Source organism: Corvus hawaiiensis, chromosome 13 (assembly GCF_020740725.1).
Source record: "Corvus hawaiiensis isolate bCorHaw1 chromosome 13, bCorHaw1.pri.cur, whole genome shotgun sequence".
Taxonomy (NCBI): Eukaryota; Metazoa; Chordata; class Aves; order Passeriformes; family Corvidae; genus Corvus; species Corvus hawaiiensis.
The window spans coordinates 7,189,320-7,216,741 of record NC_063225.1 but is presented as its reverse complement, the minus strand read 5'-3'; the positions used below and the strand labels follow the sequence as shown (position 1 = coordinate 7,216,741).

The 27,422-nt window shown below is 53.4% G+C and overlaps 1 protein-coding gene across 1 annotated transcript; it reads left to right on the top strand.

Moving 5' to 3' along the window:
- The first annotated feature begins 1,960 nt into the window (after positions 1-1,960).
- RGMA (repulsive guidance molecule BMP co-receptor a) lies at positions 1,961-27,238 on the top strand. Its single transcript, XM_048317885.1, has 4 exons — positions 1,961-2,245; positions 9,287-9,402; positions 21,293-21,804; positions 24,074-27,238. Exons 1-4 carry the CDS (start codon positions 2,232-2,234, stop codon positions 24,767-24,769), a joined length of 1,338 nt encoding a protein of 445 aa, XP_048173842.1. The 5' UTR covers positions 1,961-2,231; the 3' UTR covers positions 24,770-27,238.
- Positions 27,239-27,422: the final 184 nt, after the last annotated feature.

The following is a 27,422-nucleotide window of genomic DNA, read 5'->3' as shown; positions in this document are numbered from 1 at the left end:
ACCTGCAGTTATCCCCAGCAGTGCCCTGCTAGCTGGGCGCTGCTGTCACCACAGGGGTGAAGCTCACACAGAAGGTGCCCATGAAGGGCCGTTGTTGCTCCTCCACCTCTCAGGGTGTTTATGGAGGAAATGGCAAGGTCAAAGACATGTACCTTGCACCTGGAACTGGAGGTGCCAATTCCTGTTGTGATGCCAAAGATTAACGGGCGTGCTGATAAGAGCTGGGGGAAGTGGCCAGCGGAGACTTCTGAGAGTTCCCACGAATGCAGCTGTGCTTTGCTGGAGCCTCCCCGCTTTGGGGCTCCTGGTTCCCAACAGGAATGGGGCTCAGCACCAATTTGCTGCCGCCGCAATGCTCTGCTGCTGTTACCAAGGCACCTCAGCGCCCTGTGCATTAGCATTCTTCTGTCTTGTGCTTTGTCTTCTCAGGGAAGCCCTTCCCCAGCACAGCCAAAGCTGCTGTGGTTGCGGTGGCAATGCCCCCCCAGCCCGTGGGGGCACGGTCCCCAAGAGCTGGGATTAGTAACGCTCCAGTGTGCAGTATTTTACAGCCTGGGACTCGCGCCCGACCCACTGTGCACACCTGCAGGAAGGCCTGGGCTTGCCATCACTTCTCCCCCCTCCTCTTTGTCTGCTGCATTCACTTGGGCTCCTCCAAACAAGCAGTTTACCTTCTCCCAGGCAGGGTATGTGCCTGGTTTCCGGTCTGTGCAGCATCCCAAGCCTGACAGAAGCTGCTCTGTCTCTGCTGTAGTATCCAGACACCACAGTATCCAGAACTGAGGACTGATTTGCAAATAATTATTACGGAAGGAAGCCATCCCTTCTATAACTGATAACTTATCTGGTATATATCAGGCTTTCCCCAGTCTTCTCTCTGTTCCTGCTTTAACAACTCTGACGCCCAAGCACGTTGTTCCTTTGTCAGGACTATACACTCACTGTGTCCACATTTAAGAAAAAGCCCCCTTTGATGGCAAGGTTTCTGTAGCAGGGCTGTTTAGATTTGTTGTGATTAAATCACATCCATTTTCTAATTTGTACCTTACACACACTCAAATCCCTCCTTAAGCTTGAGCTGTACAGGCACATTTTGTCTTCACTGCTGACTTAATCAAGCAGTGGAGAGCTGCTGTGTGCTCTCTGCAGTCGCTGTCTCTTGCACACAGAGGAGAAAGGGGAGGAAAAAACACTTTGCAAAGGGCTGCTATTATCCACGCACTACGGCAACAGAATATTTAGTACTTGTGGCTCTGGGGCTGTAGTAATTAATTGTGTGTCTGACACAGCCTGGCACCCAGACCTGTCCCATCGTCCTGGTACATGTGCATGCCAAAACCAGCCCCCACAGGCCTCTCTGGGAGATGGGTGCTCACCCCAGGGGTGGTGGGGAGACTTGGGGGCAAGCTGCCACACTGCCCAGCTCTCGGCAATGCTGGGTGCTGGGGCAGCTGGGGTGGGCGACTACAATGAGGGGCTCTTAGGGCAGCCTGGGGTCTCCATCCCTTCCCAACCACTCAGTCCTGCTGAGGGCCCTCCTCCCATCCCCAATCCCAGTCTTTGTCACAATCCCCCATCAATGTAAAGATGTTCTCAGCACCTACACATGCCCCAGGGGCTGGACAGTGGATACTCCCCTAATCCCACTTTCTCTCCATTCCCCCCTGCTGCAGGTGGAGCATCCCCAGCTCTCCGGGGAAACCCTGAAATCCTCCTCCACGTCCCCCAGCCCTGGCTGCCTGCACACGGAGAGGGGGTGCTGGGGTCGGGGGTGTTGCAGCGGAGACCCCCAGCCCCCCCTCCGCGGGGCCGGGGCTGCGCCTCCCTCCCTCCGCCGCTCCTTGCGAACGACGCTGCTCAGCGTGTGCGGAGGGAAGGAGGGAGGAGGAAGAAGGGAAGGAGGGAGGAGGGAGGGGACCTCCCTATCTGGCTCTATCTCCTCCGCTGCCTCTCACATGCTCCGGGAGGGCGATGCGGCTGCCCGCGTCCCGCTGAGCGAGGCCGCCTGCACCCCGCCGGGGCTGCCCGCAGGGCGGGGGGCTGCCCGCGCCCCTCGGCCTCCACCCCCCCGCCACCCCCACTTCGACCCTTGGGGGCTTTTGTTATTTTATTTCGTTTGGGTTTTATTTTATTTCGTTTTTAATTTTTGTTTCATTTACCCCTCCTGGAAAAAAAAAATATAAAAAAAGCCGCCGCTGCCTGCACCGACCCCCGCGGGGCTGGAGAGGCTGATGCGGCCGCCAAGGTAAGCGGGGCGGGGGCTGGGGGCCCCCCCGGCCGCATGTCCCCCGGCTCCCTGCATGGCCCTTCCTCCTCCGGACCTGTTGAGGCTCCCGGTCCCCGCCTGTCTCTCCCCTCCCCGGCCGTTTTTATAAGGAACCTCGATTCTTCCCATTTTCCCTGCCCAGCGCTCCTTGCCCGGCTCGGCGCTAGCTGGCGTGCATGCGGTTATTCATTTATCCTCCCTTCTGATGGTTGCCACTAAAGCTGCTCCCTGCTGCGCTAAGTCAATCGAGTAATTCCTTGCAGACCACTGATGAGAACTGTAAACATCCTCCCCAATATTTCCCCCATTCCCTTGGATAGCTCATCCCGGGGCTGATCGCGGTTATCGAGACCGGAGCGGGGACACAAAGCTCTCCCCGAACTCGCCTGGTTGCCAGGTGCTGGGGAGTTTACGAGCTCCGAGGGGAGGAAGGTGAAGGGTGACAGATGGACAGATGTGGGACATGGCAGGGGATGGGCACATCTGTGCGCAGGGAGAGGATGGGCAGCTGGAGCGTGGCTGGGCAGGGGGAGCGACTTTGTTCCTGATGTCCTGAGTCCGTAAATAGCCCAAAACCTCCTCCAGGAGACGGGGGGGACAGAATACAGCCCCCAGACAGGACAGTTCAGGCGCACCAGCCAGAGCAGCCCCTGTCCAAGCTCGCTTCCACTCTGGGACGTGCACGTTGCCCTCCCTAAAAATTATATATCTTTATTGAAACCGGGCTGCATTTGCAAGACAGGTGCTTTTTGTTGTGGTGGTGGTTGCGAGGCAGGAGATGAAAGTTTGGTGTTGTTTTGATGTGATTCTTGATTGCTGCCTGTTGGAGTAATTGCATCGCAATTGCTCAGAGGTAGAATCAATTTCCCCAAATTGAGATTTTAATGGGAGCTCGCAAGCTGCTGTTATGTCATGTGGTTTAAGGCGGCGTTGGATTGCATTTATTTTATAAACTGGATACTTTCGCAGGCGGCGCAGGGATAACAGCACCACCCAGTGGGGCCGCAGCCCCGGCCCAGCCCAGTCCCAGTCTAGCCCAGTACCAGCCCAATTCACCCCAGTCCCAGCTCAACTCCAATCCTGCCTTAGTCCCAGCCTTAATCCCAGCCCAACCCCAACCCTAACCCAGCCCAGCCCCGTGCCAGGCACACGCGAGAGGACTCCCGATGCCAACTCAAGATGGTCCCCCCCGCCAAAACCTCCCATTTTCGTTTGCCAAAATACCCACAGAAGTGCTGGATTACAGATGTTTGGGTTTGGGGTTTTTTTCCACATAACAAGGAATGTCTCTTTCCCAGATATTCAGGACAAAGTTTTAAATCAGCTGAGGACATTGTCACTGAGCGTTTCACATCTGAGAACACAGGAAAGGCATCCTGTGTTGGGTTGTATTTCTGCCCAGTACTGTCAGGAACTGACAGAAGGAGACCTGGGAAAGACGATTGGGTTTCACAGAGCTTTTTCCAGAAGATCCTTCAAACACCCCTTGCTCAAAGGGGCAGATGTAGACTTGCAAACACTCAATGCCATCTCATACCTTTAAATAGGTTCGAGAAGATGTCCTTAGCTGACCTGTCAGTCAGAGGAGGGGAATTAGTAAGCTATGTTTGCACTTTCTCGAGATGTTGGGAGCTTTTAAAAGCAGCAGAGAAAGACCATCCCATTACACAGACTGGCTTCTGTCTCTGCTGATAAACACCCAGTTCTCCGCAATTCTTCGTGGTGTCCCTGCCCAAGGCAGGGGGATCAGAACTAGATGATCTTTAAGGCCCCTTCCAACTCAAACCATTCTGTGATTCTATGATTCTGATCAATTTTTGGCAGTTCAGATTTATCCATCTTTTCTGCTGAGATGACAATTGGCTATTTGAACTTGCTCTTGGGAACCTCCCAGCCCATCTTCTATTTTTGCTTAGAGAGGAGCCCAGATGTGAAGAAGATACACTACGGAGATATTGCTTGATATTTACCCCAAAGAGGAGACTGGGCCAGGAAGACCAGCTCCCTGCAGAGAATTAAATATACAGACGGTGAATTCCAGCCAGCCCTCCAAACACTGCTGAACAAGGGATGGTTACATGCTCCCATGTGTAGGAATTAGGCCTCACCACCCCAGGGGCTTTGCAAGCAAGGGGAAGGGAGAGACACGAATGAATGTTACCAGTCAAAAAAAAAAAAAAAGTTGATGTGATGAACTCTATTTGCCTTAAAATATCCCTGCTTGTTTTGCTTTCTGCCATGGGTGAGTCTGGAAGTTTTCCACCAGCCCATCTTCCCTTCCCCTTGTACAGCTGGGTGGTTTTTCAGCATTTAGAGGTGATTTTTATGGCTGTGGGCTTGAAGCAGGCAATTTGAGAAGAGAGGGTTACCCACTGTGACTTCAGTGGGGGCTGCTGATAATCGGTTAATCTGCAGATGCAAGGATGCAGGTCAAAGAGTTCTTACACTTTATTTACTGGTGGCACAAAGCTGTATTTTTTTCCACTTTTCACAACTGGCCTCTTTACACAGCCAGGTTGGTGAGGCTGATGCTCACAGCGGTAGCTGTGGGAAGGAGGATTTAGATAAGCCAACAAAGTCCTCTCTGCACTTTGCTATGCAGGAGTGGGTCACTCTTCAAAGCCCAGCTCTGTGCTATCCCCTCTGCCTGCCCCGTCCAGCTACTGCCAAAGTTTAGTGCAGGGCACTAAGGAGATCTTGGGGGGATATTTTCCTGCCCTACCTGCAAGGAAATATTGGTAGGGAAGGGTGTTTAAATGTGTATTCGTCAGCTTCGGGTGCGTAGCTCAGGGACAGCGTCTGCTTGGTCAGCCAGGGAAATTGTAAAATTATAAAAAAATTGAATTATGAGTGAAAGGAAGGTCTTTAAAATTAATTGCAGACATCAGAGGTGGCTGTTATTGCGTAAAGATGTTGGGGTCTATTTGGTTCTTATTGAGAGGTTTTCTTTCTTTAGTAAGCAAATTGTTCAGAGCACAAGTGTTTGCTTTTATTTCCACAAACATTTTGGGATCAGTTGTTGTTCTCCAGACAACAACCCGGGGGTTTCCACTCCAAACTTCCTTTCTTCCTCCTTTAAGGAGCAGCTTGCTTTTTGCTGCTCACCCCAAACACACATACCCCTGCAGAGCACCTCAGGATTAGCTTCCTGCAGGAGTGATTATGGCTTGTCCCAGACAGGCTATGAGCTTAACACCGTGTCCTGAGGCAGAGCAGGCAAAGGCACGAGTGTGCAGATAGTGGTGTGAAAAGTGGCCAGACAGAAAGTTCATGGGAGAGTCAGGAGCAGACCAGGAGCCCTGACATCCATTCCTCTAACTACCAGCTGCAGCCCTCAGAAATACCCATGTTTACTATTTTAGCCATATAATTACAGGTAGTGAATGATTCCATTAGGAAGGTTGTAAGGGGAGCTCTCATCTGCAAACCTCTGGGCTCAAATCAGCCACATTCACTCAGCCCCACTGAAGCCCCCAGCCATGGACGGTGCGACGTAGGGCACAGGAAAGCTAAGTTCAGCCTAGTGATCCCAGCTAAGTGTCCCATGGGAACTGTGACTCCCCCAACATCCTGCAAATACCTCGGAGAAGGCTGTGATTTGCATGTCACCCCTCCACAATGACACCAAACATGGGAATCAACGTGCAGATGACCACGGAGGTGCCTGTGCCCCAGAGCTGAGCCACTGCAGTGGTTGCATTTCAGTGGTGGGTGGTTTCCCACATTCTGTTTGCAAGGAGCATCGGGCTCAGTGCTGCCTAAACAGGGAGTCCTGGATGGGCTTTGAGAAGGAAAGAAGTTGGGGGAAACACAGTCGCTCCGCATTTCCAAGCCTAGATATCCCCATTAAGCAAGGCAGAGATCCGAATTTCACACAGCCTCTGATTCAGTAGGCGACTTAAAGTCCAGATCTTCGGTTCAGCTAAACAGAAAGGTGAAGTTTATTTAAAAAATGTGTAAGGAGGAGCAGGATTTCAGAAACACACCTTATTTGGGGCCTTTTCCTCCCTGAAGTTACGGTTTGGACACATCTGTTGTTTTCTCCAGCGAAATCCGCTGCTTTGATCGGTGCCAAGAACAGCAATCCCATTTGCAATGCATGATGCAACCAAGCAAAATCAAGGAGAAATTTTTACAAACTGGAGCCAGGGGCATCCGACCGTTGCTTTATGGCAGCGCAGTTTTCCCTACACCAAAGGAAGAATTTCCATCAAGGGTCTTATTTTAACTATAATGCCTCAAACTGGATTTCAGGCTATCGTTGCAATGTGTCAGCCTGCCCCAAAACGGCAATACCAAAGTGGTGCTTTAGGTCAAACCATCAAAGCAGCCTCACAGCAGCTATTTAACAGCTGGGTTTTAAAAGTTCGTCATTCAGATGGGTTTTTTTAGTTAAACAGATCATGTTGGATGTCATCAGTCAGGATAACAGCAGAAATTACGTTTTTCATTTTGAAATAAAAGCAAAAGTCACATTGCAAGAGGAGAGGGTGAGAGCAAGAGGAGGGGATTTGAGGTCTGAAACCCCATCCCCTGGATCTCCCCCCCTTTTCCTGGGCTCTCCCCAGCTCACAGACCCTCTCTCTCCTCCCCCCAGGCCCCTTGCAGCTCCAGCTGCCTACACATCCCATCAGCAGGCATTTCTTCTTGGGTGGTAGGAGCAGCTGGCAGGGTTTGGACATATTTGCCCCTGTTTGACATCCCCCACAAAGAGGTGCTTCGAGTCGGCGTTCCTCCCACACTGCCTCTGCTACAGGTCTGGATCCGGCCTGCCAGCTTTCATCTCCTGCCCAGCTCTGCCCACTCTGGCAGCTCCTCTGCACACAGAGCTCCCTCTGACTTTAGTGGACACTGTCTGAGCACAGCTCTAGGACCAGCAGGACCAAGACAGATATTCCACTAGGCAGGCAAGGCCACAGGATTTTTGGATCCCATCTGGGTCCCAGATGGAAAAGCTTCAGTGTTTTAATTCCTGTTGCAGCCTGGATAAAGGCCCAGAGAAGGTCCTCCTTCATTTGAAGGCATGGGGGCTCACTCCCCTCATGGAGAAATAGATAGGTGTTATGAGATATCTTTGCTTCTTGGGTATTTATTCCCATCTTCTCTTCCTCTTTCCATGGATATTTGTTGCACTGGATCACAGATTCAATCTGTGACAGGGATGAGATCACAAATTCTTGTTAGAGACTTTAAGCTATTGTCACTCCAAAAAGCATCCTTAAGGATGTTTATGAGCTGAAGAGGAGGTTTCCAAGAATAACTAGAAGAAATGTCAAGGAGTATCCCAGGCCTGTACCAACCTGCAGGAGGAAAGACCCATGGTCTTACAGAGTTGGGAGAAGGGTGGTGTAAAACAACCAGCATCCTTTTATTCATTGTATAAGAACCCCAAAAGAAAGCAGATGAAACATCAGGATGGCAAAGGGACATGCCATCAAAGGAGAGCTAATGATCCAAAACAGGGAAGTTATTAAAGCCTACACCCGTGGGCACCCTCATTCAGAAGTGGTCTTAGTTCACTCTGGCTAAAACATCCCTCAAGGGGAATTTTTAAGAGATCCAAGCTAAGTGGATGCCTTCCTCCTGGCCTAGCCCTCTCATGGGTGGAGCAGACTCCTGGGATGGTGGGGATGCAGATCCAATCTGCTCACCTCCGCACGCTGTGGCATTGCAGGAGGTGGAAAGGAGCAGGATCTTGAAACACAGCAGGCAAAGGCCTGTGTGCTCCAAGCTGCAGCTCCATTTGATGGTCTGTGAGCAGGCAGGGTTCTCGCAGGTTTGCTGCCTGCTTGGGATTGTCCAGACAGTCTCTAAGGGGGGCTTAAAAGCGAGACCCCGAGACAACCCTACCAACATAATTGGTGAGACATTCCCCCAGCAAAAGCTGAATATCCAGGTCTGTACATGGGCTGGTGGTGCAGACGAGGCAGTGGTGGAGGTCCTGAGACAGTGCAGGTATTGTTTAGTCATCTGCATCAGTCCTTGGTGGGCTGGCAGCTGGATTTAGGGTACCTGACAGGCATCCCCTATCTAAGGAGTGCCAGTTTAATGATAAGGATCTATGAGACTTGCTGTTTCTGAGTCACCTGGAGTTTTTATCGCTGCTGCCAGTGCCAGTGCAGGTGGCAGTGAATGACCCGGAATTGTGAAACTCACCTGCCAAGGTGCCAGGGCTGGGAAGATGTGAAGGAGCCCCATGTGCTGGGGGGGGGACGCCATCCCCCAGAGAGCCGAGGACCTAAGTGTCGCTGTCACAACCCCTACCCCGCACCAGCTGCCTAAAGCCTCCCTGCCTCAGTTTCCCCCGACTGCTGTACGACAGCCCCTTTACCCCAAATTGCTTAATTTTTGGGCAATCTTGGCAGGCCCATGGGATAAGGGCAGGGAGGGCACAGTGGGTGTTGAGACCCGATGGGGTGGGAGGAAGCCCCTCTCCCAAACTGCCACCGACTTGCGATGAGCGACGGCGGGCAGACATCGAGAGCCCTTCGCGCTTCCCATCCTGCGTGAGACCACCGCCACCCCATTCCCACGGGGCACGGCAGAGCTTGGTGGCTCCATCCACAGCTATAACCCCCTCGCCTGGCTCGCTCCGGCTCCTTTCCCCCGCTCCCTCCCTCCGTCCCCGCCTCGCATGGCCGCAGCCGCTCCCGCCCCTTCCCGCAGTATGGCCGGGGAGGCGGGCGCGCTCGGAGGAGGAGGTGCAGAGAAGGATGCAGGCATTGGGAGGCAGCGGGATGATTGATGGTTGGGGCTGGGTTGTAATGGGAGGGGACGGAGAGGAGGAGGAGGAGAAGAAGGAGAAAAAGTCTGTGTAATCTTTCAGTGCAGAGCCCGGAGCTGGGGCCGCCCGTCCCTGCCGCGCTCCGCGGAGCCATGTGGGGCTTTTGATTTAATTTTTTCCCCCCAGTTCTTGCTTTTGATTGATTTATTGTTCCCTTTTTTCCTCTCCCCCCCCCCCTTTCCTCTCTTCCCTTCTCCTTTTTTTTTTTTTTTTTCCTTTTTAAACTCTTCTTCCAGGGAGAGGATAGTGGTTAAAGCTCGAGCTGGATGGATGGGTATGGGGAGAGGGGCAGGATCCACAGCCCTGGGACTTTTCCAAATCCTCCCTGTCTTTCTCTGCATCTTCCCTTCAGGTAAGGAACAGCCTCTTTATTTTGCAGACTTTTTCCCTGTGTTTCTGGCAGCCCTTGGATCGCCGCCCTCGTTCCCCTGTCCCTGGGCCTCTTTCCCTCTCCCTCTCCTCGCAGCAGTTTGCCACATGTTTAAAATAAGCAAGTGGGGCTCAGTTTTGGTGCGTGCCCCCCCAGATCCCCGTTCCCCAAGCAGTCGCGGTGGGTGTTTTTCCTTGACCTCATCTCCTTTGTCTCCCCGCTCCTCATCCCACAAGGAAGGAGATGGTGGAAATCAAAGCGGCGAAGGCAGCCGGGAGGTGTTCCTGACAGCGCCAGGTTACCTTGTTCTCCCCTTCCCGGGTGCCGTGCAAGGAAGGGGGGACACCGGGGGGTACATCCACACATGAACACCCCGATGCCAAATTTCTGCCGTGAGAGCGGTGGGGTCCTCGCTCCGAACCCCTGGGGAGCGCAGAGCCAGGGAGCGGTCGCGGAGGGGCTCGGGGGGGTCTCCGCGGTGTGATTTGGGGACGGTGGGGGGCCCGGGGGTCACACGGCCCCGGCGGGGGCAGCGCGGCCGCGGGGCGCACCTGGGCGGGCGGGCGGCGGGCGGGGATGCGCGGGCGCTCCGGGCGGGCGCCCCTTCTCCCGCAGCGGCCCCCGGCCCGGGGCTCTGGGGGCTCAGCACCCTCGTTTGGTCGGAAACCTTGCTTCGGCTGGGCCGGGAGCTATTGTGCTGTCCGAGGGTGGGATGGCAACCAAATGGTCCCGCGAGCATCGGCACCCCCGGGCCGGCCGCTCGCACCCGCCGCGGGGCTCGGCCCCCCCCCGCCGCCCCCGGCCCCGCTGTTTGTATTGTGTCAGAAAAGGGGAGAATTTCAGAATTACAGCTGAAAACGCCATCTGTTTCCAATGAATCCCCCATAGTTTTTCACAATGTTTTTGGCAGATCTCTGCCTGCAAATTCCTTCAAGCCCTGAGTGCTTGTTTTTGTTGGGGGAGGGGAAACCCAGTCCACAGAGGCGGATTTGTTCCTTCCAAAACTCTCCAGTTTCTTTACCTCTTTTTTTTTTTTCACTTGCAAGGGGGGGAAAAAAGGAGAGAAAGCAGGAGGGAGAAAGAAAAGCTCTAAGGCTTAAATCTCCCTATCGCTCTTTTTAGTATAGTAAAACCTTCCTTTTTTTTTTTAGTTTATTAACTTCTAAATCGCCTCTGCCTTTCTTTTGCATAACCGTAGGTGAAGTAGTCTTGCACACACATGTAGGAAATAAATAAATAACTGCTTTATGCCCTTCCTCCTATCTTTGCCCTCTTCGCCCTCTTCCAGGAAACCCTTTTCAGCACTGCCCTTAGCACTGAGGTGTCTCTCTGGACCTCACTGCCACGAAACTTCCCAGCAGGCTGGAAGCTGAACCCCCTGTTTTTTTCTGGAAACTCTGGAGCTGCTCCCATATGTGTTGCTTAACGCCCTTTTCGGAGCAGTTGAGTTGCAAAGCGTCGAGGCTGTGAGATTTACGGTGCAAGAAAGAACTTGATAGGAGATCTGGCTGGCTGCTTTGTTTGATTCTCCCTTCAGCAGTCAAATAAGGTGCAAAGAACTGGCAGAACGAGGCGATCCAGAGCCCGCGGGAGCAGGGCGCAGGCGGAGACGGGGCTCCCCGTGCCCAGGGCTGGGAGCAGGCTGGGGGCTTTTTTGAAAGCTTTTTGGGTGGGAAGGTAGGAAAAAGGGGGGATTTATTCCCTGCCATATCCTTTTGCCCCTTTTTCCCTATGCTTCCTGGGAATTTGTGGGTTCCCAGCAGGTTCTCGGCACCAAGGAGGCTTCGCACCCCTCCTGGGAGCCCCAGGTGAGCAGGGCCGCTGGAGGCTGCCCAAGCGGGCGCTCGGCGTGTCAGATCAGTGAGTGCCTCGCCGAGTCCTGCCCTATTTATTTATTTGCTTAACCCCCCTACGCTCACAGCCCGGGCTGGATTCCCGCTTGTGCTGTTCTCACACCGATGGCTTCGCCCTGCTGCCTCCTGGGCAGCCCCCACCGTCCAGTGCCCTTGGGCTGGGTCCTCTGGCCGTGGGTCAGGGTGACTGTGGGGCAGTTGTGGAAGGAGGTCTGGGCAGAGCAGGCTACTGCTGACAGCTTCCTTGGCAGAAATTTTCCTTGGAGCTTGTGCCAAATGCCAGTGTTGGATGCTCATGGGTCCTCTCCCAGCTGAGACCCTGATCTCCAGGGTGACCCATGCCTGTGGCTCCCAGTACAGGCTGTGCTGAGTTTTCTTGGAAATCCCTTTGTACTTCCAAAATCTGGCCCTGAGTGATTTTGTCCCAGGTGTGTCAGGCTCAGGTTTGCTTTGGCTTTCCCAACTTGGCCATTTTGGCTGTAAAATGTTCCTGCCTCCGTAAAAATTTGGAGTTATCTGCTCTTGGTCCATCCAGGCAGCACAGTGGATTCCAGATTAGGATCCAGCCCTATTGGAAGTGTATCAGGGTAGTCAATAAATGGCTTTTGTCTCAGCAGCAGAGAGGTGGTGGCAGCATTAAACCAAAATTGAGATGGGGGCCTTAGAGGCTGCTAAAATACCCCCCCAGTGCTGTGAACAGAGAGCCCATCCCGGGGAAGGTGGAGGCAGGGGAGGAACGCGCCTGTGCGGGATGTTGTCAGGGCAGAGAAGAAGGGAGGGATTCAAACGTAAACCTGGAAATATTTTGGCTTCCCTGTTTTGTTGCAAGCTTGGAGCTGGTCTCGTACATGGAACAGTTCTCTGCCATTTCCATCAAGGCACGTTGCGGGGCTGGAAGGAGGCGCCTTGTTTTTAATGTAGATGGGGTGGATAAGTTGCTTTTTTCCACAGAAAATCATGAAATTCCTGGCCCTTGGTTACTGGGAACAAGGTGGTAAAAAGAGTAACTTTGGGATTATCATGGGAACAGCTGAGGTTTCTTTCTCTGTGGCCTGGACAGCTGTGCTGAGTCGGATGTGCACATGAAAGCGCTTACAGGGCTGGGCAACCATAAAAACTTCCTGACCTGGGGGCTCTTCTCGGGCTCTGCACTGACCTGCTGTCCCTGGAGAGCCAGGCGGTGGCCCCAGTGACAATGAGTTTTGTGGTCTCTCTTCTAGCTCCCCGATGGGCACATCCCATAAAGCATCTGTAGACTCTGGCAGGGCGGTGTGTGGCCCAAGCCAGCCCCTCCTCAGCCTGTCAGTCCTTCAGCCAAACCCTACTGCTCCCAAGGGATAACCATTGGTGAGACAGCAAAAAAGGTCAAAGATGAGGGCTTTTGATCCATCTGGATGAGTTTGATTTGGTTTGATTTGCTGTTCGTGATGGAGCAGACACCAAACTTGGAGTAAGGGGGAGTGTAGGAACCCAGGACCGAAAGTGCCTCAGGGTCCCAGGTGGTTTGAAGGGGGCTGGGGTGAGCTCAGGGCTGCTGGAATGCAGGAGTGCTGGGATGATGGGGAAGGGGTTTTGGGGAGGATGGGGGTTGCTTGGAGATGCAGCTGTGGTGGGGCAGGTGAGGGGGTGCCCTGGCCTCTTTCTGGCTGTCCCAGCAAACCCCATCCTGATGCCACAGATCAGGAGTGAGCTGTGCAGGCAGGGTCCTGCCTGACCATGCACAGCATCCAGAGTGTACTTGTTAGAGGAGAGCTCCTAAATGCCTTTAAAAAGCTCTGTAGCCTGCACTTGGCAGCTACTGGGATGAAAAGAAGAGGATATTTATTCCCTTGTCCGTGAGCTCTCAAAATAACAGTGCGTTCGATTGTAGCCTCAAGATTGCTTTGCACTCAAGTGCAGCCCGGCTGAGTAAATCACTGCTCCACCAGCTGAAATTCCTGCAGCAAGGGGGAGAATTGAATTATAGCCAACTGCAAAACCAGATGCCATCCCCTTGATGAAGTCATCAGGCTCTCACTGCGGAGAACAAGCTGGCTCCGACACACACGCAGCCCTGGTAGGCACAGACTGAGCCGCTCTGTCTGACAGCCTGGCCGTGGTATGTGGGGTGGCCAGGGTCTCATGTCCCCACAGCTGCAGGGACAGCAGGTCCTTCAGAAGGGTGGCAAGTCCCACTTGGCACTGCATGAGCATCCAGAAGTGTTTGGCCATTCAGTTCCCAGCAAGCAGAGCTGTCCCTGACGTACAGGTTTTATGGGTCAGGCAGAGAGCAAGCTTCACTTGAGGCCAAAGAATTTTCTCCTCCCTTGGTTTCCTCTCCTTCCTGGACAGCTGTTGACTTTGGTCCCCAAAGCCCTAGTAATGATCTATGGCATTTTGAGTTTTGGACAAGCTACCTTTTGCTCTTGCTGTGTGACACACTCCAGCTGGCCCTTTCTGAGATGACAAGGGCATGTGGCAGGACATGACTCTGAACTTTGCCAGCTCACAGTGATGAGAAAGCATCACTGTGCTGGGATAGGAGTGGGGGAGCAGTGGGACCAGATTCCAGTTAGAAAATTACTTTTTCCTCTCAAAATTAAAACCTGAGTCCAGGAGAGGCAGCATTTAAAAAGAAATAAACCTCTGAAGGTCTGTGGCTGTGAAGGATGAACAGATACTGTGCCTTCCATGGGGTATGAGCGATGGGGAGGGAGTCTGGTGCTGGGTGGGAGCCCAGCCTGTAGGAAAGGATCCACAAGGTCCCCTGCATCCCCAGGTGGGACTCCAACATCAGTCAGGTGTCTTGATGGGCTTGTGCGGCTGCTGCCTTCCAGCCGGGCAGCTGCCACCCCACACCCTGCGCAAGCCAACGCCTCCGATTGAGATGCCGCAATTTTTTGGCAGACATCTAATTGTATAAATTTGCCTCATCCAGATTTATGTGCTCCGGGCTTTTCTCCATCTCCTCGTTTTGTATCTCATTTACCTCTGCGTTTGAAGGGTTGAAATTTCACAAGAGCACAGCGGGGATGATTATTCCTAGAGGGAATCCACACCTGTGAGCAGAAAGCGTTTCCCTGCCAACCCTGCCGCGGCCCGGTTGAGGGGGAGGAGGGCGAGGGACCCGCTGCCACACCTGGGGGGCCCCCGGGCACTGGTGGGTGGCAGCGCTGCCTTCAAAGGCACCCTGGGAAAACAGCTTTGGCGTGGGGAGAGTGATGTCTGCTGGAAACCTGGAACACTCAGCAGTGGGGGTGGCTGGCAGAGGTGACCTTATCCAGGCACCTCTGCTCCAGAGGGATGGGGTCATGGGTAGTGGTGGCTGAGGAGGAAGGTGAGGGTGATGCTTCATGCAGGGGATGAGAGTGCAAATTCACATCTCTTCCCACGGGGCTCATCTTGGGTGAAAGCCTTCATGTCCTTCAGTGTCCTCATCTCTAAACTGGGCCATTTGCCTGAGGAGATTTACCAGCTCTTGGGAACTGTTGATGAAAGTGTCCGGGTGCACTCCCAGCGGGGGAGGTCAGGTGTGCAGCTCCAGAATGGCTTCCCAGCCCAGAAGCACACTGTGCTGGACAGGCAGCTTTGTTAGTGCCCTTCTGCAGATGCAGAGTCAGAGGAGATCACTGCCCTATTGCTTCCCTCCCTCCTCATCCTCCATCCACCAGCTCTTGAAGGAGCAAAACCTGCATCTTCTGAACCCCCCAGTGGCACTGCTTCCTCTGAGCAGGCAAAAGCTCAACAGCTGCAGCAAAGGCAGTGCTGAGGCCCAAATCCCAGGAGGAAGATTCAAGAACAAAGTCTGTGACTCCGTTGCAGCGTTGTCTGTCACGCTGGTTCCCCCTCTCAGCCCATCATGCCTCCTGAAGTCCCCAAGGTTTGCTGGTAGTTCTCAGAGCAGCACAGCCCTGGCTGGCAGCTCCATGGCTGGTGCCCTCTCCGATGGTGCCTGCTCATCCTTCTCCCTGCACAGGGATGCCGCGGTGAGCCTGGAGGAGCAGTGCTGGCTGGGGGCTGGGGAGAGCTGCCTTGGCTGGCGGCGAGCATGCCGGGTCAGCCGTAAGCTGAGTCTGGAGCCAAAAGAGCTGACTAAGTGACAGGAGCGATCAAGGGCTCCTTCGGCAGCATGCAGCAGTTTGTGCTGTAGCCGGTGAAGACACTGACTCTGCTGGTTTCCTGCCTGTACTTGCCCCGTGTCTCTGCGACGCCTGTAGAGGAGAGAGATGGGGGGCCATGAACTCGGCACTGAGGACAGAAAGGAGTTGGCCGTGGCAGGTCCTCCGGATGCTTTAGCGACTGACACAGGCTGAAACAAGAAAACTCCTTCTGTGTCCCTCTTCTGACTTCAAGGAGCTGGTTTCTCCTTCCCCCAGCATCGTCTTGAGCAGGACAAGGACTGGGTTAGACGAAGCTGCATGGCTTGAGGTGTGCTCTGGGGTACACCTAGAGTCACTTTATCGTACACAAGTAGAGCCTTTGCCTGGATTTAATGCATCTGCTGCTTTTGCCGGTGGAAATGAGCACATAAACCCGGCCCCAGCATGGAAGGTGGCCCCTCCGAGCCAACCTCCCCACGCACACCCCTGCAAAATATGAGCCCCAGCTCTTTAAGAGAGTCAGGTTTATTTTTCTCCTTCAGTTCCCTCCTCCCGGTCCTCCCCCCACTTCAGTGCAACTGAAACCTGATCTAATCCCTTTGCACATGGGTAATTTATTGGTCTATTGGGCTTTTCTTGATGGCAAATTGCATTGTCTTTCTTCCTGGGTTGAGGCTTTGGAGCAGTTTGCTGCATTCCTGCAGCTCTTTTCTCAGAGCTGATCTTTCACACCCCCTCTGAGCACAGTCAAATCAGTTTTATTGGGCCTCTTTGTTATGCAAACAAGGCAATAATAAGCAGGCTATTATTCTGCAAGATTGTGCTTGATTAACAGTTCAAAGGAGGTCGCTGGAAGAGCCCGGCGCTGCCTTCCCGCACAAATCCTTTCACCAGGCTTGGGTCAGGTGGCCCTTGGGTCTTGCTCGCCCCATGGTGCCCCGTGGGGCTGCGGGAGAGCTGTCCCTGCCCATGACATCCCATCCATCAGGGCTGCACCAAGTCGCTCCTTTCTCTCCCTGGTGTGGCAAGGCGCCGGCTGATCCGTGTCATAAAATAGAATCACAGAATGATTTGGGTTGGAAGGGGCCTTTAAAGGTCACCCCGTCCAACCCCCGTTCCATTGGCAGGGACCTCTTGAATGTCTCCGGAGATGGGGCACCCACCACCTCTCTGGGCAACCCGTGCCAGCGTTTCAGCACCCTAATTGTAAAAAAATGCCTTCTTTATATCTAATCTCATGACCCTCGTGGGCACCGAGGTGTGGGTCCAGCATGGCCACTGTGTGGGATGGCTCATGTAGACACCCCCTGGGACAGGGACAGCACGAGGGGCTGGATGCAAAGCACAGTATTCACTCCCTCAGTTTTTGCTTGGGACTCCTGAAACCTTGCTGGAAGCAATCCCTTATGCCGTGCTTTTAAGGAGCAATGTGATTTTTTTTTTTTTTTTTTTTTTTTTTTTTTTTTTTTACTATTTTGGGGTCATTTTCATGCTGGTGGTGACTGCTGTCCGCCTGTGAGCAGAGCAGCCCACATCTCCTTGAGCTGGCAGATGTTGCTGGTATTTAGCACCTTGGAGAATCGTGCCTTTCCTATTGAGGTGTCAGCGTAAATATGTTTATTTAGATTACTTAAATAAATATGTGTTTAGGAGCCTAAGTCTGGGTGCTCAGATCTGAGGCCAAAGGTAATTAGGTTTTACTGTGTTCTCCAAAAAGGCCCTTTACTGCATGTGTGAGGCTTGCACATCTACACTTCAATCCCTGTATTTGGAAAAACGCGGGATGATGTATTTGCATCACATGTGGGTGATGAAATACTTTCCAGCCCGTTAGGAACCAAGAGGATATTAAAAAACCTTGCTTAGCAGTGAACACTTTAAAATTAACAGGTCTGGTGAACGTGCATTCAAGAGTCTTAAAAGAATTGGCTTTTGCTTACAGAAATTAATTTCCAGTATTCTTTTTGTTGCAGGAATTACAGAAGAATAGATTAAATGTTGATTTTGTGCTAGTTTTCCGAAAGAACATGATTTGGGTAAATGAAATTCAGGTTACTTGACACCAGCTGAAGGGAGAATAGGGGGGCACTGATGAGAAAATGCTATTAAAGTCATATGCATCCATATGCTTGAACATTTAATTTGATGTCAAATAATGCAGTGTACTGATGACGAGGGGCAGAGCGGTGGGACTGGGGTTGTGTGATACCCCAGAACCCTGAGTGTCTGTTTGGTGGTCCGTGGGATGCTCGTTGCATGGAGGACCAGGGCTTTCCAAACCAGGAGCTCAGGAAAAGGTCACATCTCGTGTCCCTGCTCTCTGCAGTGTCCCGGCGAGGTGAAAGGGGTGACCTCGGGAGAGTTGTGAGCGTGTCCCTTATCCCCATTGCCTGTTGGGGTGGTAGGTTGTGCAGGAAACAAGGCTGCTGGAGGGAGATCTGATGGTGGGGCTGGGCAAACACCTTCTAGCGAGAACTTAAAAGTGCAAACCGTTTAGCTTATCTGGAGGATTGACAAGGGACTTGACTGCAGTGTGTAAATATCTTTGTGGGAAACACACTCGTTACTAACGGACCTTTTACTGCCTTGGAGAAAATCGCTGGTTCTTTTTATGTCTTTACAATGAAGTCAGATAAAATCCACTTAGAACCAAGACCCGTGTTTTGTAAAGGTGATAAACTCCTGGAACAGCCCTCCGAGGAACGGGGTGGCTTTTCAGTCCTCACAGACCTCAGGAGTCCTCACGGGAAGTGTCCCTGAAGAAACGGGGCGGGGCGGCTGTCCTAATCCAGGTGGTTTTCTGATTTTTTCTGGCTTTAGCTTTCCAAAACTGTTGGTTTCAAGATAACAAAGGGGATTTTTTTCCCTGGTTTGAGTGGCATCAAGGCCTTAAAAGAAGATCATGGGGAGGTTGGGAGGTGGCTTGGAGGGGTTGAAGTCACCTGTCTATGAGATGAGGGCTGCTTCGCCATGGACAAGAAATCACCCAGACCTGGGAATGTCTCACAGATCCCAGGAGAGCCTTGCTGGGTTCCTGCTTGAGAGGGATTTGTTTCCATGCTAAGTCATCTGTGGTTGAAAAACAGAACCATTGTGAGTCGATGGAAAATAGATTATGCGAAATTGAATAAACATCGTTTCTTGGCCAGGGTACAAATGAGCCTGCACCACTGTGCCAAAGCTGCTGCCAGAGGGGAGGAGGCAAGGCTGCTTGGGAGGGGTGAGGGTCGTGTTTGCTCTGCTCCACAGCCTTTGTCAGCTGTGCTCCCTCCTCAGCAGCATGCGGGGTTCGCCGTGAGGGTGGCTGGGGCAGTGTCCATGGGAAAGGCCAGGCCGGGGAGGGCCCCGCTCACACACCACCCAGCGCCGGGGCACCTGGATGTGGAGATCTGGCCTTATATGGGGCCCTGAGCGAAACAGCGAGAAGGGGACGGGTGCCAAAAGTGGAGTGATAACATCTTAGAGCGGAACGCTCCCCCTTCAGGCGCTGGGAGGAAGGAGATAGGCTTGCTTCACTGCCCTCCGTTTGGTTGGGATTTTTTAATTCAGCGCCTTATAAAGTCATGTGTGACCCCGGGCAGGGCAGCAGTGAGGGATGCTCAGCACCAGGATGTGTCCAGCACTGGGTGTTGGGGGGCTGTTTAGCAGGGCCCACTCTGTCCCTAGGCAGCCGCAGCTCACGCCTGCATCTCCTCATCCAAGCGAGTGAAGCAAGTCCTTAAAGAGCAAGAGTCTGTGGGTTTATTCCTTCTAAAAAAATCCTCTCTATTCAGCATCTGAAGGCTGGAGCAGCCAAAGTGCTGCAGCCAGGACTGTGCAAGCTGCTCGCTGGATGGGATGCTTTGTGTAGTGCATCCTGATGCCTTACTGAGCTGTGGGGTGTTTGGCTCCTGCGTGTCCAGGGATGTGTCCTCCAGCTTCTCCTGGGGCTGTGGGGGCAGGTCGGGCTGCAGTGACAGCACCTTCTGCCACATGCAACCCCAAGGCATCCTCAAGCTGTACATTAGCGTAACTACTAGGAGAGCAGTGACTTTAATTGCCTGATGCCACAAGGGTTTGGGATAACCAGCAGTGGTGGCACTGGTCACAGTCCTGTGTGCTGTTTTGACTCCTGCCTTCCATTATAACAGTCCTGGTGGAAAACCACATTCCTGGGATGAACAAGAGAGAGATATGAAATAATAAATATATTTAAATTTGACCCATACATGCAGAAGACTTAGCAGAAACATGAGCCCATGTCCCAGGTCAGAACCTTGCTGTTGAGTCACCTCTGGTCAATGATGAGTTAAAGGCTTTCCACAGAGCTTCTTGCAGGTTTAAGTGGGATGCTGCCAAGACCAAACAGCTCCCGGGTTCTCGGTGCTGTTGCTAGCATCTGAGTTTATTAAACATGAATTTTAAAACTGTGAGGAGCCTGTCACCATTTCCTATTTGCACTTCACTCTTCTTGGAAACAGGGAGGAGACAGGCTTGTTTCTCACAGCTGAACGGCTCAGTGTTACATAGTCTAAGTCTCCCTTTCTGATTTGCCAGCACCAACTCTGTTTAGGTTTCCAGCACTGTGATGTTTAAAACTCAGGCATACTCTTTTCTCTGAAACAATACTGGGTTTTGTAACTTTCTTTCTAAACAAATCTGAGATGCTTTTGGCACAGTTGCCCTGCCAGGCTCCTTCTAAACAAGCCCCGAGACAGGAATATATGGGTATGCCTGCTAAAGGCACCATGAAAGCATCTGGAAATGGTGGGGCTTGTCTTCTCCTCCTGCTGCCTTTTGTGCATGAACCATCCTGTTTCCAAGCGCTCCGAGGGGGTCGATTAAGAGAAGAGGAAGGAAAATGCCATGAATTTTAAGTAGTGTGAGCCTGGGTTCACCCAGCAAGACTCCAAGTTGGCAGGGGCAGAGCAGTGTCTGCGACATTCAGCGATGGCCATGTGCTTTTTGCACAGCTGCTTTCAAGTCTGTTCCAGGGAAGCCACACTGCCCCAGGGAGCAGACGTTGTGTGTGGGGGAAAAAACAGGATCTGAATTTTCTTTGCCTTCCTCTGCCTTGCCAGGAAGCACCAGGGCTGCGGCTGAGCCCAGCAGAGGCCCTGCAGCCTCTGGCTTCGCCTCCACCTGGGCAACACAGGGCGGGTGGGAAGGGGAGGTGGGGGCTCGCTGGCATCCCCACACCTGCTGTGCCGGTTTTTCTCCTCCACCTCTTGTTCTCTCTCAGCAGGCTGTGGTGGGGAACGGGCTCCCAGGGCTGGGCAGAGCTGCACAGACGTCAAGAAAGAGGGTTTTTGGCTCCCACTTCTTTCCGGAGGCACAGGGACAGGGACAAGTGCTGCACCCGTCACTGCAGCAGCGCTTGGGATGGTGGATGGCCTCTGGCTGTGCTGCAGAGTGGGTCATGGCACTGGTCCTGCTCTAACCTGGGCACAGAGGTTGTGCTGGTGCTGGGTTTCCCCAAACCCATAAAGGAGGAAAGGAAGAGAGCAAGCAGAGTTTTGTGCTGGTGGAGCTCAGTCTGGACACAGCACCCAGTAACTCACGCAGCACAGAGCTTAGAATGTCAAACCCTAAAAAGGCATTAAAAACCCCATTGCATCTCCCCCCACATTAATGATCCTCCCTTATCACTGCTTATGAATATGTCCCATTCTTCACACCATGGTTTCCCCCCATGATCATTCATCTAAAGGCTGGATGCTCTTTCCCTTTTGGGCTTAAATCGGGGCAGATCCTGTTGATTTCTTTGGCTTTGATGCATGAGAGTTGGGTCATGTGAGAGGGTCACATCTGGCGAGCAGGGCCCCGTCACGCGGCCAGGCCAGGCCAGGGTCACAAGTTTGGACTGCGGGAGGAGGACGCGGCCTCTGGGTGGGGGTAGAGTTGGGCATCCCACACGTGGGCGAGCCAGCGCTGACCCCCTTGTGTTCTCCCCTCCCACAGTGACATCTCCATGCAAGATCCTCAAGTGCAACTCTGAGTTCTGGGCGGCCACGTCGGGCTCGCACCACCTGGGCGCGGAGGAGGCGCCGGAGTTCTGCACGGCGCTGCGGGCCTACGCGCACTGCACCCGCCGCACCGCGCGCACCTGCAGGGGCGACCTGGCCTACCACTCGGCCGTGCATGGCATAGACGATCTCATGGTGCAGCACAACTGCTCCAAGGATGGCCCCACGTCCCAGCCCCGCCTCCGGACATTGCCCCCCGGGGACAGCCAGGAGCGCTCCGACAGCCCCGAGATCTGCCACTATGAGAAGAGCTTTCACAAACACTCGGCCGCCCCCAACTACACCCACTGCGGGCTCTTTGGGGACCCCCACCTCAGGACTTTCACGGACACTTTCCAGACCTGCAAGGTGCAGGGGGCTTGGCCGCTCATAGACAATAACTACCTGAATGTGCAGGTCACCAACACGGCGGTGCTGCCTGGCTCCTCGGCCACCGCCACCAGCAAGGTGAGCCTTGGGCACGTTTCCCTGGGCAGAGGTGGGCAAGGGCAGGGAGGCTTCAGAGCAGCCTTTCTTCCCTCCATGTCTTCCCCCATTTGCACGTGTCCTTGGGGAGGGTAAGACAGAGCATGAGCTTCCCTGAATGTGAATGTTTGGCCCTAAACATCAGATATCCATCCTTGTTTTGTCCCCAGCCTTCATTGAAATGGCCTGTGGTTTCTTGTTGAGCACATCCAGCCCCATCACGGTGAGCAGGCTGTGGTGCTGCGTCTCAGGGGGCCTTCATGGCCAAGCCAGGGACTGCAAATTGAGAGGGCTCCCACCCTGGGGCTCCAGATTGCTGTGAACAGCCAGATCAGGAATGATGCTGTTACCTTTTGGGGGAACCCCAAGGCACAAGCAAACCCAGGACTGCCCTCCAGGGAGGCTCCAGCTTGCAGGAAAAAGCCTGGAGGGAGCTGAGCTCTTCACACCACCTTCCCCTCTACCCAGGCTTGTAATTGTTTCTGTGGTTTGCAGCCAAGTCAAGACATTTTGTGGGGAACAGTCTGTTCTGGAGGTGCTTTGACAGACTAAATAAACATCCCAAAGGTACAAGGCAAACAGAAAGCCCAAGTGAAAATGTGCTGCTGTGACGCAGCAGGACTTGTGTGTCACAGCCTCAGCTTCAGCAGGGACCTGGAGCTGAGGAACTGGTGTGCTGCCCCTGGTGCACCAGCTCTAAAGCTAATAGGGCACTTCTTGTGCCGAAGAAAAAGGGAGGCTCAGCAGGAGGCATACTCTTGCTTTTGGAAAATGTCCTGTCCCACAATATCTGGGAATTCTGCTTCTCCCTGTATGTGGGGAGAGAAGAGAAGCACGTGTAGGATAGGGGCTGCTTCTGTGCTCTGGATGTCACCCCTTTATCCTGAGCTGGAACTGGCAGTGAGGTTCTGACCTGGCCCTGATAAACCCCCTAAAAGATACTTAATGATGCTCTGAAGTCCTTACCCACTAAAAGACATCAAAACCTGCTGAAGCCTGCGAGGAAGTCTGGCTTGAGGGAGGTGGTCCTTAAGGATCCCAGGACCTGCTGGGTTTGCGGGATCACCATCTTAATTGAGCCTTTTCTCTCCTTATCTGCCTCGTGGGCTTGTGGTGAGCAGGGATTAGTCATGAGGTCTGCAGCATGAGCTGTGGGAAGCACTGCTGTGGGCACTGTGCTGCTGGAAAGGATGGGAGCACTTGATCCTTGGGGCTCTTTGTGTTCTCTGCTCTCTTCTCCAGCCCTGTCCCACTCTGGCCAGGTCTCAGTCTCCCCCTTCATGGGGGCCACATGGTGGGAGGTCCCCTTTGCCACTTCTCCCTCATGGGCAGAAAGGTGCAAGAGCAACTCTGCAAGAGCTGAAAGAGGAAATGTAGTTTGTACTGTTTGTACATGCAAATACTCATTTTCCTCCCCAAGTCTTCCCTCCAAAAGCCAGGTCAGCAAGGGAAGAGCAAGCACTGTGAGGTCGTTCCTCTGGCAAGGGGCATGTGTTTGAGCCCAGCCAGGGGTGAGGAGGCATGTTGGGCTCTGTGTCATAGAATCACAGAATCATTAAGGTTGGAAAAGACCTCTTAAGATCATCGCGTCCAGCCATTAATCCAGCACTGCCAAGGCCACCACGAAGTCATCCCTAGAAGGGCCACCCCACTGGAACAGGCTGAACACGTGTGCCTGTGGGGCTGAGATGGAGCAGGACATGTTTGAGGGCCCATGGGAGAAATCCCTGTTGGTCTGCAGCTGGTTGGGAAAACAAATTGGTCCAGCCCTTGAGATGTAAATGTCATGGGAGTCAGAGGAGAAGCTCCACCGCCTCCAGGGGAGTCAGGGCTCATCCCTGCTGCCATCTGCCAGCCCTGGAGGCAAGGCAGTGCAGCGTGCACGGGCATGCTGCCACAGGCCTGTGAGTGCGGATACTCCACCCAGCTCCAGCTGCAAGGAAGCTCCTGTGTTGGGCCTGGAGATAACAGGCAGATCCAGGCGGTGCTTTCAGTCAAGCCTCTGGGTCTGGGATCTGTACAGGCCTCTGGGTCTTGTCCTCACCTTTTTGCTGGAGCAGGATGACTGTGTCTGGGTGGCTAAAAGTCAGGGCCTCTTCTTAGGATGAAGGACCTGCCCATGAGCTGAAGGTCATGCTCCTGTGCAGACTGAGCATCCAGCCCTTCCACCTCCCACCCCACTGCTGGTAGTGGCTGTGTGCTCTCAGGTGGTCATCACTGGCTGTAACCATGCTCCTTTCCTCCCCCACAGCTCACCATCATCTTCAAGAGCTTCCAGGAGTGTGTGGATCAGAAAGTGTACCAGGCAGAGATGGACGAGCTCCCCGCTGCCTTTGTCGACGGCTCCAAGAACGGAGGGGACAAGCACGGAGCCAACAGCCTGAAGATCACGGAGAAGGTGTCGGGCCAGCACATTGAGATCCAGGCCAAGTACATCGGCACCACCATCGTGGTGAGGCAGGTGGGGCGGTACCTCACCTTCGCCGTGCGCATGCCGGAGGAGGTGGTCAACGCCGTGGAGGACCAGGACAGTCAGGGCCTCTACCTGTGCCTCCGTGGTTGTCCACTCAACCAACAGATTGACTTCCAGACCATCCGCTCGGCTCAGGCCACGGAGGGTCGTGCCCGTAGGAAGGGGCCCAGCCTGCCGGCCCCGCCCGAGGCCTTCACCTACGAAACAGCCACGGCCAAGTGCAGGGAAAAGCTGCCCGTGGAGGACCTCTACTTCCAGTCCTGTGTCTTCGACCTCCTCACCACGGGAGATGTCAACTTCATGCTGGCTGCTTACTATGCCTTTGAGGACGTGAAGATGCTTCACTCCAACAAAGACAAGCTGCACCTCTATGAAAGGACACGGGACCTGACCCCGGGTAACACGGCTCCCACGGGAACACATCCCACCCTCTGGGTAGCACTGCTGTGTTTGTGTTGGTTGTGCTTCTTATAGAGGTTTGCTCCTTCACACCTTGGAGAGAAGGGAAAGGGGAGCAGGAGGCGACCAGGGATGAGAGATGCAGGTGCTGGAAAACAAGAGGTTGGACATCAGAGCCACATGGGTTGTCCTCAGACCTCAGTCTCTCTCTTGGTGCAAGTCCTCCACCTTCCCAGCTCTTGCCTGAGAGGAACGTGTTGCCAGTGGGACCGGTCAGGAGTTTTTGCTGGACTGTACCTTGTCTGGACTTTCCTCACCTCCCTCTCCTCCTGCTCCCAGCCAGGTGGGTGCTGGGGAGCCCTTGTAGCTACTCTCCTTGTAGCGCTCCCCCAGTCCCAACAACACGTGGTGACTGTGACACTGGCGTGTGTGAACATGGCTTTGTCTTCAGAGAGCAGAGCCCATGAGGAGGGCACGGAGCAGTGAGAATGACCAAGCCTGGCCAGCACAGCAGGGCAGGATGTCCTGCTCACTGGGGCTGGGCTCTGCTTTTTGGCACGTCCTGCTCTGCCCACAGCCCTGTTGTTGCAGAAAGTAGTGCAAGGGGCCGAAATGGTGGGCAGTGATCCCCCACTTGCTTGGCTGCTGGTGCCAGGCACCTTCTGGGTGGAAGGAGGACACGTTCCTCAAGCCTTGGCCTGCATTTTTTGTGGTTCAAAGGCGTCCCCTATTTTAGCCAGTTCACCTGGCTGATTCACTCAGTAGTTTTAGTCCTGTCTCCCTTGTCTCTGCCTGGACCCACCATGAACTCTTGATGGCAACGGGAGAAACCTGGCCAGTATTCAAGCGGTTTCTGCAACTTCTGCCCAGCATTGGATGAGTTCCTCACAACATTCGCTCTCTGGTCCCCTAGAACTGGCAGCAGGGTGGCTGCACAGTGGGACACTCGAGCTGCACCTCCCTCCAGCCCCTCCCTGCCTGTGGCTCGGCCTGGCCCAGCCCTGGGATGGAGCAGGAGCATGGTGCTCTTTTTTTTTGCTGCTAGGTCTCTGCTCTGCTCCCCATCCTGGGGCCGCGACTTGCAACCCCATTGCAGACCAGTTGCACCTTAAGCCCTTTTGGGCTTGAATCAGAAATGGGGCAATGTCAGAAATTCAGCCAGGAGATGGGATGCAGCAGAGGACCCCCCCCAGCTGCCTCCAGATGTCTGTTCCCTGCCTCGAAACCATCAATAATCTTCTTCCCCCAGCACGTAGTGCTGCCCATCTCCTCCACTCCGTGTTCCTCTGTGGTTCTCCCCATCGGTCGCTGAACAAACAAGACCACCTTTGGTCTGCGCCTTCAAGACCTCCTGGTGGGTTTCCCCCACCTTTTCTCAGGGGGAAGTTCCCAGAAACAAGCCCCAGAATGTGTCACACTTGGGGGCACCTCCTGCTGTCAAGGGAGGTCTCTGGGCCTGATGAGACAAGCTAGCCCCAAAAGAGGTGGGAACAGGCTTGGTTTGGCAGTCTGAACTGGTGCCAAGAGGCAGCCTGGTGTAAATACTGAACATGACTATTCATTGTGTCCTTACAGCTCTAGAGCTCCATTTGTAAAGCAGCAGAGAAATGCAAACTTGTGTCAATGGATGTAATTTATATTGTCTCTTTAATATATAGAGCCCTGGCATTGATCTCGTGTGACTGTACAGATGAAAAGATGTAATTGGTTTTTAAATGTTTAAGGAAAGAAAAGAAACAAAAAGATGTGTTTACTACTTTGCTCCTTGCTTTGTTTGCTGATGCCCCAGATACTCTGTTTAGGGAGATTTTGAAATAAGGATATCACAGTTTGGAGGTGCTGAGGGGAGCAGCCACTGGACCACAGCACTGGACAGTTTCATTTCCCAATGCACTAATGCTCAGCCAGGCTGATTTGGACTTTCTGTTTCCTTTGTTCTAGAGAAAAAAATTTTTATCTTCCCTAGAAATTCAAAACACACCTTTTAAAAGCCAAAATCTGTCTCTGGGCAAAGAGGCGATTTACCCCACAGCTGTGCACAGCCTCCCTCTGAGAACATGGTGCTGCTTGAAAGCTGCCTGAGCTGGCCCAGCCACAGCGTGCCAACAGGTCACTAATTCCCTTAAGACCTCCCTTTCCTATAAAACAATCACCCCACAGCACGATACACTGTGGTTTAGGGGTGGTTTCCATCCAAGGAAAGTCTGGTTACGGCATGGCTCGTTCCCTCTGTCCAGGTGGGCGCTCCAGTGGTGGCCGATGGCGTGAGGTGGTTGGGGTATCCCTGTTTTAGAAGCAAACAGTGAAGCACTTTATTTTGGTTGTGTTTGACCCAGTTCTGGTTAAAGGTGAAGTGTGGCCAAGAAGGACCCAATACTTGGAAACAAACAAAACAAAAAAACCATAGGCAAAGGGGGGGCGTTCTGAAAGGCCCCCCCACCTCCTCCCTGTGCTGAGACCCACGGGAGTGTCACCGCCTGTAAATACTGTAAATTATTTATTGAGAGAAACACAAGTAAAGTTTGAGGTTTTTTTGACAATAAATGAGTGGGTCTCGGTTTGTTCCCCGTGTGTTGCCTGGTGCTGTTCCCCACTCAGGAAGCAAGTGCTGCCCCATTTCTGCCCTCACTCCAAAGCAGCTTTCTTCCACCTGAAGGACCTTCTGAGAGCTCATTTCTGTCCCGATTTGTCCTGAGAATTTCACTCCGGAGTTCGATTATCTACAGCC

Excerpts from the sequence above, each read along its gene's own strand:
- RGMA (XM_048317885.1), top strand. Across the intron at positions 9,403-21,292 it reads TCTCTGCATCTTCCCTTCAG|TGACATCTCCATGCAAGATC; the intron begins GTAAGGAACAGC and ends CCCCTCCCACAG. Across the intron at positions 21,805-24,073 it reads CGGCCACCGCCACCAGCAAG|CTCACCATCATCTTCAAGAG; the intron begins GTGAGCCTTGGG and ends CCTCCCCCACAG.